Source organism: Ursus americanus, chromosome 18 (genome assembly GCF_024610735.1).
Source record: "Ursus americanus isolate L20-20 chromosome 18, mUrsAme1.1.p, whole genome shotgun sequence".
NCBI lineage: Eukaryota > Metazoa > Chordata > Mammalia > Carnivora > Ursidae > Ursus > Ursus americanus.
The window spans coordinates 57,281,209-57,301,940 of NC_142144.1; the positions used below are offsets into that span (position 1 = coordinate 57,281,209).

General features: G+C 36.4%; 1 protein-coding gene across 15 annotated transcripts in view; it reads left to right on the plus strand.

The window, feature by feature from the left end:
- PTPRD (protein tyrosine phosphatase receptor type D) overlaps positions 1 to 20,732 on the plus strand; it is a 2,182,843-nt gene that overhangs the window by 1,859,755 nt on the left and 302,356 nt on the right. For all 15 annotated transcript variants that reach the window (XM_087869643.1, XM_045780711.2, XM_087869649.1 and 12 more), the window contains one exon: positions 20,038 to 20,183. In XM_087869643.1, coding sequence (XP_087725769.1) covers positions 20,038 to 20,183 — 146 coding nt within the window. The remainder of the gene's footprint in view (positions 1 to 20,037; positions 20,184 to 20,732) is intronic.

A 20,732-nucleotide genomic window follows, 5' to 3' on the forward strand; every position in this document is an offset into this window, starting at 1 on the left:
TAAGAACAGTGGTAAAAACCAGTGTAATATGGTTATAAATTAAAAAAAAAAACTAAATTAAAATCTATGCAGGATTAAATAAGACCTGGAGTTTTGACAGAAAGCTTCTTAGGATTCAGAATCATTTGCATCTGAAAAATATCTGGCCACGTCAGTGTACCTCCTCATGAATTTCACTGGCTTTGGGGTTCATTTTGCTACATATTTATAAAATAAGTGTAGTTCCTGGTACCCCGTGGTGGGCTGAGAGCTGAGCACAGGGCCATTGGACCCAGGGTCTTTGAGCAGCAGGTAAACCCTGGTTCAGGTAGAGCTCAGCCCTAAGACTTGTCCTGTTCAGCAGCTGTAATAAAATCCCCAGATATTCCCTGAAAATCACACGAGGTTTTTGGCTGACCATCTTCTTTAATTAATCTTTCGTATAAGATATTTAATACAATACAGAATTGTTTCATCTTAGTTTTTGTCTTTTCTCTCTTATTTCAGCTGCCTCTTGAAATTGCTAAAGGATGAGAATAAATGCAAGGCTTCCTAAGGATAAAGGAAGCAAAAAGCCTGCCGAGAAAATAATCAGTTCACAAATAATTAGAGCTGACACTATGTAAAAATTGGCAATAAAACTGGATTTTGAAGTATAGTTAGCATTTTAGTTAATTTTCTGAATCCATTGCAATTTTATTTATTTCTTTTGGCCATGTTGGTGTCAGTTATACAGTAGCAAGGAAGGGTTCAGACATTCATATCTCCTTCAAGGCTATATTTTCCACTGGAAGCAATAGAGACCACTGCATCCTTTGTTACTAGAGCTGTGTTTCCAACCAGATAGAAGAAAGGTGAATTTCTGACTGGTCATCATTTCTCTTTTTCACATGTGCTTTTATCCCGATGCTAAAGAAAATTGCAAAAGTAATTGCAGGGCCAAATTCACATCATTTTATGGAACTTGGAAGATATATATGAGAGAATCTAGACCACACAGAAAATGTTGAAATCATTTTTTAAAATAGACCTGTATTGGCTACTGATACTAATAGAAAAATGTCTTTCATGATAGTGAACTTATTAAGAACTACTCATGGAGGCTCTTGGTACATTGTTGCTGGAAAAAATCATCTTAATGGGAAAGGTCAGAGCAATTTAATAAGACACAATATGAGTGCTATTGAGAAGATCCATATAGTTCTCACAGAGCACCTGAGGATTTACCAAATATTGGACATTTATTGCAACTAATAACAAGGATTAAAAAAAAACCCTAAATTAGATTCCCTTATGTATATAAACTTCCATAATAGCAGCATAAGAAAAACATCAGTCCTTACAGAGATTTAATTTCTGCAATCTCTACTACTATACATATTATTTATAGGTGTTCACTTTTGTGGTAATTAGGCAACATGCCAGGGTCCAAAATAAGTTGAAAAAAAATCAGCTCAACATTTATATTTTATGCATTATTCTCTTGATTCAGGTATTTAGGGGAAAGATAAAAGAACAAAATATGTTCTCTATACATAATTAACTAAAAAGACAAATAATCTTTTGCTGCTAAGCATTTGGCCAAGGGGAAATGAATCCGTTAAATTTAGAAAGACTCTGAGAATTTATTATAAAGTGTTATGAGAGGGTGTCAAACGCTATTATAAGAAATAATTTGAAGTAGAATCTGTAAATTGATATGATCATGGAAATAAATCACTTCACTGTAATAGACCATGAATGAGAAACTACTCTGTGCTTTTTTTTTTTTTTTTTAATTCCATGTGCTAATTCCTACAGGGTATATAAAGCTTAGTAATAAGTGTATCCTTGCTTCTGTACTATATAGTTTTGGAGGAGAGAAGAGATAAGAGCACAGAATTTGATATTATGTAAGTCATTTTCAAGACCGAGATCAAGGCAGATCTGGAGTCTGAATGCTCTAAGCTTATATAAGTTGGTGGACTCTATTGCAGAAAAATAATTTAAAATTATAAATACACTATTCGAGTCAACAGTTAGTAGTTATTTAGAATAATAAAATAAATATTAATTTGTAATTCTTTTTTTTCTTTTTTCTTTTTCTTTTTTTATAATTTATAATGTTTGTGGGAAATTGACAAACACCATAAAACTCTAGACATATATACAATGTATTAATTAGCTCCCTGCCATACCTCTATTTTTCTCAGTTATAATTTTTCATATGGCAATTTTATAATATTTTCCATATGGAAAATAGAAGAATAGTTCAAAAATAGAAAAATTTCTCCCTGTAGCCATGTTGGTGGAAGTTTATTTTTCTGTCAGTTCAGAAACTTTTTGTCAGCTTTATGACTTTTTGCTGATAATGTGATAATTTCTGTGACATCTAGCTATGAGGCTGGACATCCCAGTGTTCTTGCTCAGTGACAGGTCATAATATTCCTTGAATTTATGGCAAGTACCAACCAGTTCGTCACTGGTGTCCTCATAGAAGAGGCTGGATTGGTTGGTAAAGTGAGCAATAGAAGTAGAGCTAGAAATCACTCCTAAAGCAGATCAACAGTAGTAATTGAACTGTAAATCACATTAATGTATTCTACTAAATCCAGACTATATATATCCTGACTTAACTTCCCTAACTGGCTCCCCAAAACTGCCTGTAGCCCTTAAACACCACTCTGCAGTAAGAAAAATATGAATAATGTTAAGTGACTGGGAGTGAAATCTCTTACCACTGCAAATTTTGCAAGGCATTTGACCATGCCAGTGTGAGGTGGTGACACATGGGGCCTATGCATTTGAAGGGCCCTGAAGCTAAAGCTTCCTTAAAGTCAAGGGAACTCTGCTTTCAGCTCTGAGAGAAGGTGTGCAAAGTTCTTAGAAACCATACTTGATACATCAGAAAAGACCTCACCCAGGAGAGGCATTTGGGATGGTCTTGAAGAGGAATAGACTTTCAAGACACAGATATTTGGTGAAATTATTTCAGAAGAAGGGAATGGTCTCTTTTTTTTAATAAGATTTTATTTATTTATTTGACAGAGAGAGAGAGAGAGAGCTAGCACAAGCAGGGGGAGCGGCAGGCAGAAGGAGAGGGAGAAGCAGACTCCCTGCAGAGGAGGGAACCCAATGTGGGGCTCGATCCCAGGACCCTGGGATCATGACCTGAGCTGAAGGCAGACACTTAACTAACTGAGCCACCCAGGTGCCCCAGGAGGAATGGAATAGTCTTAACGAATACACGTAAAAGTTCTAAAATCTTAGTATGCTTAAAGATATCTGTTGGATATAATAGTGACACAGATCACCAGCCCTTATTTTGACATTCTGATTCAGATCTGGACTGGGACACAGAATATGGATTTTTAACAAGCAATAAAAGGCGATGCTGTTGTAGGTGGCTCTGCACGGTATTTTCAGATAAAATGTGATGAAATTATGTTTTCAGAAAAGTCTATGAGTCTGACATGTTTGTGAGTAGTGAAAATTGAGGTCGTGTCAGGTAAATCAGAGACCTAACATGCAGGGTCTTATCTGCTACATTTAATTAATTCTCTCAGCAGAACTCCCGCCCGGTATTAAGTAGGCAATCGTAGTGAACCGCGTAGACTCCTGAGCAGGTTTGTAGCCTGATTGCAGCTGCCTTTTTGTTGAACAGCACTTTCAGTTAAATGGATCTGGTGAGTTTAGGAAGATCAGAAGTAAGGAGTCTATTTTAATAAAGCTAGTCAAGAAATGAACAAGTCCTGTCAAAGATGTGGTAATATAAAAGTGATGGGTGAAAGAGATATTAAGAAAAGAAAAAAGGAAAAAAAATTGCGAAGAATACCATGCAATGTAAGAGAGTCATGGTCTTGGGAGCAAAAGAAATGTGAAAATTGTGAAAAAGTTCGTGTATATGGCCTTTCCCGGGTCATTTGGTAGTGGCCAAAATAAATCTGCTCATTCATAAGTGACTTTTTCAAAGCTTTTTAATCCCCTTTGTGTTTTAATGTGTGCACTTTCATATTTATATTGTTTTTGTTTAAAATTTTAAGTTTAAAAGTTCAGTATCTAAAGTAGATAAAGGACACTATTTGTGGAAAATGCTTTTTATAATTTGGGGGAGGTGAATGGTTGCTGTATACTTAGAAGCAAATTATGTTATTGAATGCTTTGCAGTTTCAACCCTAAATTCTGGCTAAAAAAGGCACAATAGCCTTCTGCCATTAAAGTATATATTCTATTCACAATTATAAAATACATTTTCCCATAGAGGGAGACCAGGAAAGCAGAGATTGCTTTTGTGGATTATTTTGGTCCTTTAGGAAAAATAGGATGTGTAAAATTACCTTACATTTAAAATGTTCCATGTATTTTTGGACAAATCAGAGAGTTGAGTAATTTCGAAACTAGTCTGGATTTATCACTTGGTGATAAGTATGTGTTCTCATCTCTACTTTTTAAAAAACCGTTAATCACTTATGTTTATCCTCATTGTTTGCTGATTATTAATCTAATTCTAATTACATATCCTAGTTATGGTTAGCAATCTTACATAAACTCTTATTGCCCTATGTGTTAATATATGAAGTTGTTTTGCTTAACAAATAACACAGAAACACCACAAAAATTTGCCAGAAAGACTAAGATACTAGGAGAAGAAAATCTAACAGGGAACAAAAAAAAAAAAAAGAGAGAGAGAGAGAAAGAGAGAGAGAGTTAATAATATCACGTATTAGGATCAATTCGAGAAGCCAGTACAGACCAGGCAGGTTAATGATCTTGAAGAACATTTCCTTCATAACAGCTAAAATCCAAGGAGAGGTGTACATACATAGAGAGACCAATTACCAAGTTCATGTATTAAATTTATTTTTACGAGCAGCGCTTGATAGAAGGAATAAAATCTTTGTATATATATTTCTTCCACTGGCTTATATTCATAGATTATAACAAATAATTCCTCAGTAAAGGGATAAATAGGTGCATAATTTGTATTTATTTCTTTATTCCTGCATCGTGGCCTTAACCTAAATATGTCCATATACAAAGGTTATAGACTCGAATCTCATGCAATCATGGATAATTCAATAAACTTCAGTGGAGGCATAATTCTTGGTTAGAGTTTTAATATTAGAGGAGTTCCTGCTACAGGTCATTCCTCTTGTTGTCTCACAGTCTCACAGGGGAGAGAGAAGATGAGGAAGCATTTATAAGCAATGTAAAATGTGAAATGGAAATACTTAAAGGAACAGAGAAGTACGGAATAGGGAGTAATTGAGCAAGTAATTGGCAAGGCCTAAGCTAGGGTGACCAACCATCCTGGTTTGCCAGGGACTGTGGGGATAATTGGGATGTGATATACTTTTTTGGCGCTAAACCTTAGAATGTCCTCCGAGGGACATTTGTTGGTGTTTCCTTTTCACAGCTGGGGTGAGAGGGTGTTACTGGCATCTAGTGAAAGGGGCAGGGAAGCTGCTAAACCTCCGACAATGTTCAGGCCAGTTCCACAAAAAGAGAATGTGACCCAGAATATCAGTTGTGAGAGACCCCGGTCAAAAGGGAAGGCGCACTTAGAGAGAGAGAGTTAAGATGTTGATTGTGTACAGAGAGGGGGCAATGGATGCTCAAGATGGTGGGAGGGAATCAAAAGACAAGAGAAGCAATTGGTGTGGAACAGGATAAACTGAAGGAAAGTTCTTATACAGTGGATAGGAGGTGGCGGCCATCAAGATCCTGCTGGATGGCATTATTTTCCCCGTTGAAGGAGAAGCAAGAGCATCCATATCTTGGAGGTGGGAGGTCTGGGCAGGACAGACTTCTGTAGTGTGGTGCATTGTGGGCAAGTGATTGAAGATGACGCAGGGCCTGTTGAGCCTTAGAGCATGAATTTGCAATGGCACTAACCCGCACCTGCTGCGATTTTCTCAGGCCAGGCTCAACACTTGAGCGTGGGAAGGGTGAAAGGTGTGTTCTAGAACTGATTGGCGACCTTAGTCAAATGTGCAGCATGGGAGACACTTCAGGGAACTGGTGGGAGCAGTTTGACTGCTAGAACCCTCAGCTGGGTGAGAGAAGAGGGCAGAGCCCTCATAATGACCCTTTGCAAAATAATGACCCTTTTCCCAAATGCTTTTCATTTAGTTCAGTCTCTTAAGCATAAGTGTTGTGACTGCTTTGCTTTGCAGATTCTGAACACTGGTTTTACCTTTCTCTGTTTATTTTGCCTCAGGAAAACACTGACAACCCCAAAGGACATCTATTTAGTGAATTGGAATAACTGATGCAGTTAAATTTAAATATTAATTGCAGCCCATCCCTTTAGCTTCCTCTTTTGTCTTTTTCCCTCTGAAACACCAGCCCTGAATAAAGATCTATTTTGTGGCATTTTTAGATCTATCTCAAAAAGCAGCTTTGACTCTCACTAGGTTTCCAAAGACTTCAGGTAGTAAAATTTGACAAAGGTGTTGCAAATAGCTTTAAAACGCCATTCCCTTTGATTAAATTAGTGACTGATTAGATTATATAATGATTCAGGGAAAGGAGTAGAATGCATCACTCAACATTTAGCATCCCAGAAGCTTTATATTTTCATTTGGTACTGAATCACGGTTTATCCCAGGATAATCAAGAGGCCCTTTTTATAATTCTGGAAGATTAAGTTCATCCGGATTCTCACATATGTGGCCTGGCATATATTCACAAGTTCTCTTGTTACACAAATACAAGGGAATCATTTTCTTCCTTTTCATAATTATTTGGGATCATTAACAAAAACACTTTGGGGCACATATCTAAAAATGTGCTTGGGTTATACATTGATATTTTAGAATGGTGCAAAAAGGCTAGTATTATTGCATAAGTGGAATCATTAATAATTAATACAATATTTTTCAAATCTAAAGCTAGGTCCAGCCTTGCAGGAGATCCTAAAATGGTGTCATTTTATTGTAGTCAGCATAAGATGATCAGTGTAGCCCTGCTGGATGAAAGGGTGGCTACAGCATGCTTTGGTCTGGCAGGAGGCTTTGCATATCTGCAAATGTGTTCTGAGGATAGCAGGGGGCTGGGCCCATCAGCTGTCAGCCACAGCTTCTGTTTTGCTCTGAACAATAGCCATGTTGCCAGGGCAGTAATTATTGGCTGATTTTCCTTCTAAAATAAGTGTCTTAATAATTTGTCACAAAACTAACTTAAATTGCTGTGATGTTACTTTCAACAGTTAAATTAGGGGGGGAAAAAGCAAGCAAACCATAGCAAGTAATGCTTTAGTTTATTTCTGCACGCAGTCTATATTGGTAAATAGTGTAATTAAAACCTCGTTTGCAGGTTTTTCAAAAAGGTTATTTTTGTGTGGGAAAACCCTTTGTTTTCTTACTTAATACCCTGAGCTGTAAATTAGAGAATGGGGGGGAAAAGTTAGTTGGCAAATAAAGGTCCTCACTGTCTATGCTGTTTTGGAATGCCTCCCATATTCCTGGGGCTCATGCTTTTCTCTAGAAAAGCATGCATAATCTGCACTGAAATGAGCTGGTACCAGGGTCTGCACTGCCCAGGGATACAAATTAGGGACTTGATATTTGAAAACTAATCCGACTGAAAAGTGTTTCCAGACTATTTGAGTAGTGTTACCTCATGTCTCTAGGTTCAAGAGTTACTGAAATTCTCTTCCCAGGAGAGGTGAAATGGGTATTTGTGTAGATAAATCTGATGCAGTTAGAGAAAATGGGAACAAAAGGACTGGCCAGAGCATAACAGATTTCAATGAGGACAGGAAAAAAAAACACAAAAAAACAAAAAAACAAAACCAAAAGGCCCTTCCCCCTCTTCTTGTTGGCTTTCTAAATCTGTATGTGTCTCAGTTCACAGGCGGCAAGAATGAGACATTTCCTCCTCAGATTTAACATGCTGTCATGGAAATGCTGATAGGGTTATTTTATGGAGACATAGCTAAAAAAAAAGAAAGAGCAAGAATTAGATTATAGCATTATACTTTGTTCCATCTAGGGCTCGTTTTATTAAAGTTCTTTAAAGGTTTATTTTCATCTACAAACCAAGGAATTGTACCCTCTCCTCTCTGTGCCAGGATCCAGTTAACGTCAACTTGAGTTTTCTGTGTGGACATGGCCCTGGGTGATCATCTATTATTATCATAGCTTGCTTGTACACGACTTCACAGTCCTAGCATAAACCAGTTGTCATGCTTTCCATCTTTTGTACCCCCAAATAGCTTACTGGGTAGAATTTGAGAATGGGTGGGTAACAGGCTACTCTGAGAATGTAGAGATCAATCATTGTTAGCAAGATTAAATTCAGTGGGACACTCTCCACAACTTGCATTGTATGAGTGCAGATTCTTTCTCTTAACTCTAAAAAAGAATTTGATTTTATTTTAGAAAGGATGGATTTAATATGTAAAACGAATGCCATTCTTTTGCTTGCTACATGTGTTGAGTTGGAAGGATACCAGAAAATGAGTATTTTTAATATCTTATGAAATGTTATTGGTTCTAATAGTTACCTAATACTGAATGAGAATATTTGGAATCCTGAAAATTGCTGCCAAATACCTTTTTGCTTTGGGTCTACAGAAAAGTGAATTTAAAAAAAATCTGAATTTAGTGGAAAATATCTGGAAGGACATAGACTCATACATAAAATATCCATATGACCAAAATAATTGTGCCTTTTTAAAAGAGGTTTTGAATGCCTACAATATGCTAGGTATTACACAGAATGAAGCTATGACATAAGCCGTAGAAACTTAGAGTATTGGTCTAAATCTGAATGGTGCCGGCCATTTTTCAAATGTAGTTTTAAAATCATCATTTCACTGTAATATGACACTGTTGTATAGGCAAGTCAATTTTTTTTAATTTTGCATTTTATTTTTCCATTGTTTATTCATTATATATGTACCTATTTATTGACAAATGGTAATGTACCCTAAAATTAAACATTGAACACCAAGAAAGTATTTTTAAATAATGAAAATTTTGAACATTTCATTATTGGAAACATTTCAAAATCATAATAGTATTCATTTTGAAGATAATATTAATTATGGACTTTCTTTAGGAAATTGTATCCTATTTATTATAAACCTGTAGTTTATAATTAATATTTCCTGTGTTACAAAAACTCAGGCAGTTTATTTTTACAATATTTCCTTTTAGACAGATCATTTTAGTAACATACCAAAACATTATATGTAAAAAGATGCTCTTTTGTCTAATAATAGTGTTTTCTTATGATGCTGATTCTAAATTTCTCCAGTAAATGCATTTGAACATCATCTTGTGATGTGTTTTACTACCTCCTGAAGGTGTGTGCATGTGGGTGTATATACACTCCTTGCATGTTGGAGCTACTTGGGAATATTTTAGTTACTTTTATTTTCCAAAGTCCCTTGCTAATTTACCAGTTTAAAAGTGATATATGAAAACTTGCAATCCCTTTATTCCTGGAAGATGGATCGATCTTACAAGAAATGACCCAGGCTTTTGCCAGTCGTGGTAACTCCTCACTTGGTTTGGAAGGCAGGAGTTACAAACAGTGCCTCCTATTGGCTCAAAGCACTTACGATGGTATCAGTAGACCTTTTCTTTGTGGCATTGGCTTGCTGCTGGTGTCTGAAGTGAAGCCAGCACAGCATGCCATTCTAGTTCCTCTGAAGCAAAAATAAAACATAATTTATGGAATTGATAGATTGGAAATTTCTTAGAAGGGAAGTAATAGCATCCATATTCCGGAGTTGGGGAAAAATCAGGGGGAAAATGACAAAGATGGTATTGTTTTATCGCCTATTTTTTTCTTTCTTTGCCACTTCAGTTGTATCTGCACTCATGTTTCTTTTCAAATAAGCCAATTACCTTTCCTGTGTGATCCAATTTGCAGGTACATGATAAGCAGCGGGTTAGAATGAAGAATAAATGGTTACTTTTAATGATGATCAGTACATCTGATGTGATAAATTATGATTAATGAGTGAATTAGCAGTGAATGATGTAAATGAATCTGCTTTGAAAACTAATTCTATAAAAAGATGCTGAAGGGTCGGGGTAGTTTCTTTTTTTGTCAAATACAGTGTCTGCGTTAAATAGCCTTGTGAGTGTATTACCATTTAGAGGGACTATGAAAAAAGCCAATAAATATTGTGTCATTTGCCTACATCTTTACTGAATGAGCCTGGGACATTGGATGACTTTTCATCTGTTTCAGCATAAAGGCCTTTATCGCTCTATTGAACGAAAACGGACGCGCGGTCTGTGTATTTTGAATGTGTAAGTTGGTAGTAAGCAAACCCGGAGGCTTAAAGTGGAAAATGTTGAGTAAATATCTAAATGGTGCTGCTGATAACGTGTTTTCATTAAGAATGCATGACTCTGGCATAGGGGATGGTAAGAATGGCTTTACAGATTGTATCTAAGAGTGATTCAAGACCACTGGCAGCCTTTCTGAAATTTATGTCACTAAACCAGTGGTTACTGTGAGCGTCTTACACCAAAACAGATGGCCAGGCTTACTAAGCATGTCAATAGTTCAGAGAAGTTTTATGGCCCAGACACAGTGAATGTAGGGGATTGTTTGTTTTGGTCATAATATCCCATGGCTATATGTTAAAAAAAAAAAAAAAGTTATAGTGGTGAGGCCATACAACTTTTACTGCTGTCAAACATGTGTTTATGACCAGGTATTAATATATCTTGACACAAGACAAACTAGAAATTTATTTAACTGCTGTAAACAGACTAGTTCATATGTAATCTCATCTCTACAAGATTTTTTAAAAAACAATTGGAAAGACTGAAATGAACTTGAGTATTTTTAAATTGAAAATTATTTTATATCGTGTTTAAATACTATTCTCAATAATTCTGTTTTGTAGATGTTTTTTCTTCATCCTTTTCGTCTTTCTTTATTGGTCTATAAATGTTGGCCACTGAGCACTTATGTACCTTACTCTGTGTTGTGCTAAGGAGAAATGGAAAAGGCAGTGTTTGGGAAGTATTTGAAGATGATTCTTTTTTGAGGGGGGGAATTTTCCAGCTTTCTCAAAACCAGTCACTCTGAATTCTACCTTTTATCTCCCCTGTTTGGCTCAAAAGGATAAAAATTTGGCCAATGATAAAGTGATCATTTTCAGCTCTATCAGTAGCCTCGGTAATTGGATATCCTGATATATATTTTTCCTGTGAATTTATGAGTTACTTTAAAACATATAAAAAGTCTTAAAAACATAACAATTTTTGATCCAATAGCTTTGCCTATAGGAATGCATCATATGTATTGAAATTTTACCTGTAGAAATGAATTACATATAGGGATTACATATATGTGCAAGGATGTAATTATAAGAGTAATCATTGAAAGATTTTTTATAATAGTGAAACATTAGGAACAACCTAAATGTTTAATAGTAAATTAAAATATTATCTATATGCTTTATAATATAAAAATGATATTCAATTTAGATACTTATTGACAAAAGGATATACAAAATATATTTTAAGTAAAATGCAGGCTATAAAATAATAGTATAACATAACCTCTTTTATGTAAAAATTATTAAATATTAAATGGGTATAGAGCAATTTTAAAACATATTCATCAAGGTGATAACCATTAGGATGTTTTAAAATTTATTTTATTTGTGTTTTCTAATTTATGTATAATGAATATATTATTATGTGTAATAGATAACGTCATCTTACTTAAAAATGAAAAACACAAAAAGAGGCAGAGAGGAGGATAACAATGTTATAACAATGAGGTGGAGTGAATTCGTAAAAGAGATTGCGATTCATCGCATTGACATACTTCATCTGAATTCAGTCCTAAGGCAGACACATGAATGTGTGATTTGGTTATGCTACATCTTGCCAACTTAGGACGTGGTTGGTTCCGTCACATCAGTGTTTTACAGTGTCAATGTGTATTACATGAAGTTTGCATTCTGCAGCTAACTGATGCTATAAGCAAACACAAGGTCAAAGAGAGGCACAGTAATCATGTTTACAGTGTTATTATCCATACAAAATACCCAAAAGTGTAGAGCCAAGGACTAAGGGGTGTAGAACCTTGGAGAGCCTTTAATCAAGTCTGTGTAGGCAATGAACACCTACCATGTGCCGGGGATGATTAGTAGGAGTTATGGGACTTCAGAGATGACCGGGTCACAAATGGTTCTCTCAAGGTTCAGTTAATGTGAAGGGAGAGAACTACATGAGCATAAAATAGCTATAATAAAATATAGACTGCTCTGACTCATAAAAGAGATACAAAAAGAGAAAAGAGATTCAATAAGAGATAAAAAAGAGTAGATTTCGTCTACATGGGAGGCTCAAAGAAGGCCTCAAGATATTTAATGGGATTGAAAATGGAAAACTTCTATAAATTCAGAAATGGGGGAGAAAGCATTTTGTGCAAGGGAATAGCATATACTAGGACACTGAGGCAGGGAATTTTAGGTTCTTGATGAGCAAAGGTAGAAACGTATTTGGGAAAAATAGGTTGGCAGCAGCTTTGAAAGGTCTTAAGGGGCAAACAAAATTTCTGGGTTTATTTGACAGTGGCAAGCTATTAAAACTCATTTATGTTTATGTTTCTTTTGAGTGGAAAAGAACTTTAATCATAGATGCATTTTTAAAAACCTCAAAGAATAAGAAGGGAAGGGAAAAGAAGGATCATAAATAATGTGCCCTATTGATTGTAGCAATAAATACCTGAAGTGAGGGTGACCAGATGGGAAAGTTCAGATACTATGGTATCGTTAAGTGATTCTCAAACTTGGCTGGACATTGGAGTCCTCTGGAAATTAATTACCCATCCCTACCCACTGATTTTCTATTTGAATTGTCTGAAGTAGAGTCTAAGCACTCATAGTTTTTGGATTTTTTTGTTTGTTTGTTTTTTAAGGCTCCCAAGTGATTCTAATGTCCGTCTTACAGGAGAATCGTAGTCGTTGTTGCTGGATGTGAAAAAAGAGGAGTGAGACGTAGTAGAAGCAGAATCTGTAGGACTTAATAATTGAATGGTAGTGGGGTGGAAGAGAAGAAGACAAATAAGAGTTCAGGGCTGCAAGGTCAGGAGTTTGGAAGGATGGAAGTGCCACAAATAGAAATGGAAACGGTAAGAGAAGGAGATTTGGGAAGGCAGATGGCATGGTGTGTTTCCACGATAATGATTTTGGAATGCTGCTAGGCAATCTTTCAAGCAGTTAGAAATGAGGACTTGACATTGAGGAGAAGTTCAAGTTAATCTTTCCATTAAGTCAAATTTCTTCTTCCTATCCTCCTTACCTTCTTTTTTCCCCTCCTTTTCCCTCTCCTTTCTGTTAGTGTATATATCAATCCTTTGTCAACTTGAATATTGATAGTTATACAGAGGCACAGACATCTGTCTACCCAATGGAGGACTGCTTTAGAGTCATTTTCAAAGAATTGAAAGTTAAGGCTTAATACAATTAGTGGTATAGACATACCTACATATGTCATTGAAATGCTTTGGAAGGAGAAAAAGGGGAAATTTATGTCAAAAACATCAGTGGGGTATTTGTCTTTATCCACCATGAACAAATTTAGTGTATCCATCGAATAATACAGAAGTGTTCTACCATACTAACCTTGGAACTTACACGATCTGTTTATGAATTTTGTGTCATCGATTTTTGTCTGTTGACCAGACATCATAGTTCATTTAGCCCTTATCTAAATTGGCTCCAGGAAATGAGAAGAATAATCTCAATAGGCCTTCTGAGTGAGCTTGTTCACTTAACAAGTGAAAAATAATTGCTGTAATACAGCACAAAGTACTTGCCAAACCCTTGAGGAAACAGTCAGTACTTATTTAATAGTTAACTAAAACAGACTTGAAAATATACAATAAATTGAGTTGTACCTTATTGTCTATGCAGTGTCATTGTAACTTCCCATTGTCTAGTTTGGCACAGTAAGAATGTTGGGGCTTCACAATTAGATCAAAAGTCCAGGACTCACTTAAAACCTCAGGGAGCCTGCCTTCCTTTCTTTTTCCCTTTTCTCCCTCTTTCCTTCCTTCCTTCCAAATCTTTATAGTATTGTAAAGCTTTCTATAATTCTATAAAATAGGAGTAATGCTATTATCTTGCAGGACTATGGAAAACATTGCACATGAGATATATAGAATATTTAGTCCACTGCCTTGAATTCACTAAAGATTAGTTATTTATTTATCCCATTTTGAAGAATAATGCTTCTTAAGTCAAATATTAAGGCTATAAGATTGAAAGACAGCCTCATTGATGACTCAGAAAAAGTCTCTTTGACATTGAAGGTCTATGCTGGCCATGGATATCAGACGCGACCCTGTTCAGACCCCGTGTGATAGGACAGATACCCCACCAGCCCCACTTCATGTAGAACATCTGCTATAGAAACCAGTCCAGCCTGGTGTGTGTGTCACACTTCTGCCTCCCTTACGATCATGCATCAGCTTGGGACGTCTCTCATTTCTTTTCATGTGCTCTTGTGGTTTTGCTGTTATCTCAGGCACACTTTCCTCCCTCCATTCCTGCCCAGTAGAGATCAAATGAATCATAACAGAATTCATCATCCGCTAAATTCTTGCCACTCTTTGTGCTTGGGGCAGTGGTAATGAGTGTGTTGTGGCAGGAAGGGACTGTAAAACCCTAATAGCTTGTATACATTCAGACCTGGCTTTTATCCTTAGAACCACCCCTGACTCCTGCTATGCTCTGAATTTCCTGAGCTTCCCTTCCTGATACACAGAGGGGGAAAAAAAACAAATGAGATGAGTTCAGTTGACAGTCTCATAAATTCTACAGGCACTCTTTTGGGAGGAGGCAGATTCTTAAGCACAGAACTACCTACATATTCCTACTGAACATTCCCTCATCCTCTCCCTTAGTATCATTAAATAGCATCATTAACCTTCCCCTTTCAAGATTTTAAGTACGTTATTATGACAAATATCCCTTTAAAAACAGAACTCTCTATTTAAGGAAATGTTAATCAGCTGAAAGAAAAAAAGCCAATTAGTTACATGCTGTTAGTTTTGTTCCTCATTCGTCATATTTACTTGATGTCTGCAGAAGCGGCTTATTCATTAGAATTAAATTAGACAAATGGCACCCTCATTTCTTCCCTTCCCTTTTGTAGTGTGTAGTTCTTTCTGTGAATCGGTTTTAAGCGATTCTCAGTTGGCCAATCAAGTTACTGCAAATCTGAGTTGTCTTCTTAACCTTTAAGAATTTTTGATAAATTCCTTCTTGCATGGATGTTACTAGTAGATTTCAATGGTTCTCCCCCATTAATGTCTAGCTCTATCTAATATAGTGTACTAAGGGGAGAATTTTGTCCTTGAAGGAACACTTTGTTAAGGATGGTCAAAGGGAGCTTGCTGGTCTTAGTAGGATCTATCCCCTTAATTTAATAACAATAACTGCTCATTGGGCTTATCTCCTTGTCTTCAGAGAGCCTAGCAACTTGAAATCTGATAAGACATCAAAGTGTTATGATCGTTAGATGTGAAGGTACTGTGCATTTGTTATATCTAAAGAAACAAACTAACCTCTTAGAAGCAAAAATCAGTCCGCAGTTTGTGACTCCTCTTGAGCTGTGTAGGGAAGAATAATCTACCAGATTCCCAGAGCTAGTGTCTGTATCCTGAGAATGCATAGTCTGTGAAAACAGCAAGTGAGTATGGCAGACATGTTCTAGAATATCAGCCATGCCTCTGTTCTGACTCATATGCATGTTTAGCTTTTCCGTTTTCCATTTAGAAAATAGACTTTCTGGGTCTAACAGTAATTTGACCTCTGCAGTGCCCAGCATTAGTTTAATGAAAGGTCATACTCCTCACTTGTCAAAACCAGCTTGAGCAGAAATGCATTTGCAAAGCACAGGGCTGACAGCTTTAGGTGAATAGCAATGGCGGTCAGCTATAATAACGGAACGGTGCCTATCTCAGTACTGGTGCTTGTAAAGTTTTAATGTCCTTCTCTCCATCTTTAAAGTCTTAATCTCTCTTTCTCGTTCTTTCTCTTTCTTCCTTCCTTTCTTCCTTTCTTCCTTCCTTCCTTTCTTTCTTTCTTTCTTTCTTTCTTTCTTTCTTTATCTTTTCTTTTCTTTTCTTTTCTTTTCTTTTCTTTTCTTTTCTTTTCTTTTCTTTTCTTTTCTTTCACCAAGTGTAATATTTGGTGTATCTCCAAGTGTATCTCATGGGATAAACGTGGGGATTTTGATTATTCAGACCTGAGGCTCTCATATTGTGTGACTTTTTAATAGAAGTCTTTGTTTTATGCTTTTATGTGGATTCTCTTCTCTTCCTATATTCAGAGCCTGACTTAAATTTGGGTAATATCCATGACAAAAGGAGGCAGAAGATTCATTTCATTTCTTTTAGTAAGCTGAGATATTAGAGAGGAGGAAGTAGTGCTATGTATTCTTATACCCCTCTGAGAATAAGCACTTTTACTTGCCTCAGGCATTTGTTGGAGTTATTAAGTTTGGTCTACTCTCTTTCCCATTCCTTTCCTTTGGCTGGCTGCCTTGCATTGACAGCATCAGTCTTAGAGTTTGACCAGCCAAGATGATTATTTATGGAACAGTCATGCTCACTGAACGCATTTTACTACATTATCTAGAAACTAGAATAATGGCATTTATCCTTTTTGTGGTTTGGATTTTGTGAGCACATGTAGAAAAATTGACATCAGATCCCATAAGAAAGTCGTGATTTTTGTCTCTGAAGGGTAACATCCTTCTTACTTAAAAAAAAAAAAAAAAAAAAAGCTCCGTGTACATGCACTTGATATACCTATTTTTTTAAAATGTAGTGTGATTAATTTCATTTCTTGTTTTCAAATAATACATTTAAGGAGCCTTATCAGTATATTTTTTTTTTTTAAGAATACTGGGTCACTATAGTGGTATTCAGTAGAGTTTAAGAAAACAGTCCAAGATCTAAAGCAGAGTCTAACTGGTTATTTTAATAAATTTTCCACAGTTCAATAGGTTAATTTCATTACTTGACCTCACCTACAAAAATAAATTCTTTATAGTAGTATCCAGTGGCAGATTTGAATATTTGTGAATATTAGCACGAAGACTTCAGGTATGACCAGAAAAGGAAGGTAAGCGAGAAACACATCTGAACATTGGAATAGTAGTCACATCACCTCCCTGAGAATATGGGGGGATTTGCCTTCTGTGCTTTCCATTTAGAAGTCAGATTTCTATGGTTAATAGTAATTTCATTCCATAGTGTCCCCACTCACTGGGATTTAGGAGTCATTGTTCTAGGAGTCATTGCCTATTTGTAGATTGTCAGAATCTCCAAATTTCCTTCTGTGTGTGTGTGCGTGTGTGTACATGATGAGAAATAGGATGCTATCCCGTAAACAAACAAACAAAACCAAACCTGGTGCAAAAAGAATGGCATCCCATATTCTAGATTTACTTAATTTCTGATTAGTACATAGTCATTTTATACCATAGCCCTTTACCTCATTCACACATTCTTGCAAGAAATTTCAAAACAGAACTTAAAGAAGAAAACAGATTGTTAAAATTCATTTTCATTAAGGGTCAACAATTTTTGAGCTATGTATTTTGAAAAGGAAGGTTCCAAAAAAGACAGTATTGTACCATTTCATATAGCAGTGCAATACATTTTATTTTTCCAGGGAAATTCCCTAGGAATTTTAATTGCATGATTATAATTTCCATATTAGATGCTGAGAAGTGTGTGGTTATTATCAATTTGCATTGTTTGCAACAGCAGAATGAAAAACATAAACACTTCTAATATCATTTTTGTTTGTTTGTTTCCAGAAAAGTGACATCAGTGTACAGTGTTTTTTATTCTTCTCACTGTTAGTCATCTCAAATCATTTTAAGTACTTCCAGCAGTTCTGGTAATCATCTAGTTTGTACTGCTACCCGGTGATGTTGCAGGATGTGATATCGAGCAGGGCTGGGGGAGCTTGATTTCTTTCCTAATATTCCTGAACAAACAGGGACCTGTGTTCCCACTAGTTCTACTGTCACCAAGTTGAATTGGCTGATGAGGTAGAGACTCATTTCCCAGCACCAACGTTGCAAAGATACCTCTCCCCACTCTTCTTTCTTTCTTTCATCGTGAAGATAATACACTAAGCTAGAAAACCTTAAAACTGGAAGGGATCTCTGGAAAATAATTTATTTTACATTTCATATTTTTGCAGTTAAGAAATAGGAAAGTTAGGGAGCACCTGGCTGGCTTACTCAGTTAGCATCTGACTCGGCTTCAGCTCAGATCATGGTCTCCAAGTTGTGAGACTGAGCACCATGTCAGGCTCTGCGCTCAGCATGGAGACTGCTTGAGCTTCTCTCTCCCTCTGCCTCTGCTCGCCTCCACCCATGTGCTCTTTCTCAGGGCACACTACTCTCTCTCTCCCTCTCAAATAAATTAATTAATTAAATCTTAAAACAAAACAAAACAAACAAAAACAACCAGAAACAGGAAAGTGAGACATTTTTCCCCCAAGTTGATACATATACATTATGGTAGAGCTGAGATGTGAGTCTGGCCTCCCTGACTCCAGGAAAACCAAGATGAGAGTCAGGACATCCCATCAAACCAGCAGGAGCATCACCTGGGAAATGTGAAAACAAGGCAGAGAAAATATGGTGATGAGCAAACAGGAACATTGTTATTTTCTTCTTTCTTAAAATCTAAGGGTTATTTTCAAAATAATGTTAGCTACAGTTGCTTAAAACCATTTTTTAATAATATTTAACTGAAAAACAGTAGGAGAGGAAATTTGTAATAGGAATAAGAAAATGAAATGGAAAAGTAAGATGCTTTTGAATTAAAAAAATTTAATTACAACATAACTGCAAGAACTCAAGGATGTGAGAAAAATGCAAAGAAGGAGGAAAAATAATGAATATACTTCCCCTCCAAACCACCATTGGTGTTTTAGCACATTTTGTCCCATCCTTTTTGGGGTGTATTTTTCTTTATTATCTGATACCCCTCATATTGAATTGTGTATGATGCTTTTGTGGCTTATCATTGAATCACAAGTATTTCTCATGTCATATTATAAAAACTTTGTCAATATAATGTTGGCTGTTTGTATGATGTTCTATCATCACACTGTAGTTCATTTCACTGTCAATTCTAATTTTATTTCATATTTAGGGTACGTATAGTCTTTGCTAAATAAATGGCATAGTAGATAACCTTGTGCATAAATACCCATCTTCATTATTTAATTTTCATATAATAGATTTCTAGATCTGGAAATGCAAGATGGATAATAAGTAGGTTTTGAAGAGAGAGGGTGAATGTTAGGAGCATTTTAAGAAAGTAAAGAACATTTAAAAACCCTCTAACCTCTAGCCTTTCATCTTTAGGAATCTTAAAGTCTGCATCTTTCTTTACAGGAATTCCCTCCCCCCCCCCCCCCATGACTTTGGAGGCTTCTTGACTCATCTTTTATGCAAATTGTGAAGTTAAGTTTCAAGTAAGGCAGAGCACAATATTTAGGTTAAGGAGTCACTTTACCATTTTTTCCTATTTCTGTTTCTTGCCAAACCTTCTAACTCAGGGCTGTATTTCTTGTCTCTTTAAAATTTCCTAGAATTTCTCTTAAATGTCACTAATTTTAATGGCTTAGCAGTGGCAGTGCTGCTTTCTGGCAGTGCCCTGATAATGGCATCAAAGCAAAGAGCTAAAATTTTACTCACTTTGATTGATGAGCTCATTTTGTTACAGAGGACAAATTGGATTTTTTTTTATACTGGTAATAAAAATTAATGTGTGATGTTGCTTTTCGGATGTTATTGGATCTCTGCCTTAATACAGATTTCAGCAATAAAAGCACTAGTGGATATCTTGACCAGAAAGTTACCTCCCTCTCCTTTAAACTACCCTTAAAAGTAAAAGGTGCTTTTCTAATCTTGTAATCCTGGTGTGTGCACATATGTATGTGTGTATTGGCCTCAGTGGGGTTGAGGGCTGTGGGGAAAGCAGTGGCAGTGGGGTAACACTCTGTGTTTCAATTTTCCATGTAATTGTGATGTTTATCTCTTTTTATTTCAGCACCTCCAAGATTTACAAGAACTCCCGTTGACCAGACAGGGGTCTCTGGAGGAGTTGCCTCTTTCATTTGTCAAGCGACAGGAGACCCAAGACCTAAGATTGTCTGGAACAAAAAAGGAAAGAAAGTCAGCAATCAGAGATTTGAGGTATTAGGTCCATTGTTCTGTTTCTCTGGGGGAAAAATGTGTCTGCCGTATCTTTGGTTTGTATATTGCTTGTTTTACTGTGATATGAAGTGTGCTAAGATACGGCCTTTTTTTTGTTGCTTATGTTGGAAAACTTAGTTCTAAGTGGCTTTCTGAAAGGGAATTTGTGGGTCAGGTGACTAACGTTTGTATTTAATTGTACCAGGCTCAGTGTTCCTGGCTTCCATCTGTCAGCCTCATCCTCAGACTGGTTCCCCTTAAGATTGCAATATGGCAGTCTCACATCCTCCCACAACCAAGGCTAGAAGATGGGTGAAAGCTTCCTATGCTCCCAGCTTTTCCTTGCTTGTCCCTGGACTAGTGTATATGGACAACCGGATGGTAGAGACCAACTAATTTACGTTAATCAGAATCTACCTCTGTTGTTGGGAATGAAGTCAGTTCCATCCAACCCCATGGCCTGGAGTGGGGAAGCAATGTTTTCCCACAGGGGATTCAGGTGCCTATTACAAAAGGAATGGGTACTGGGCAGCAAATGAAGTTGTCCAC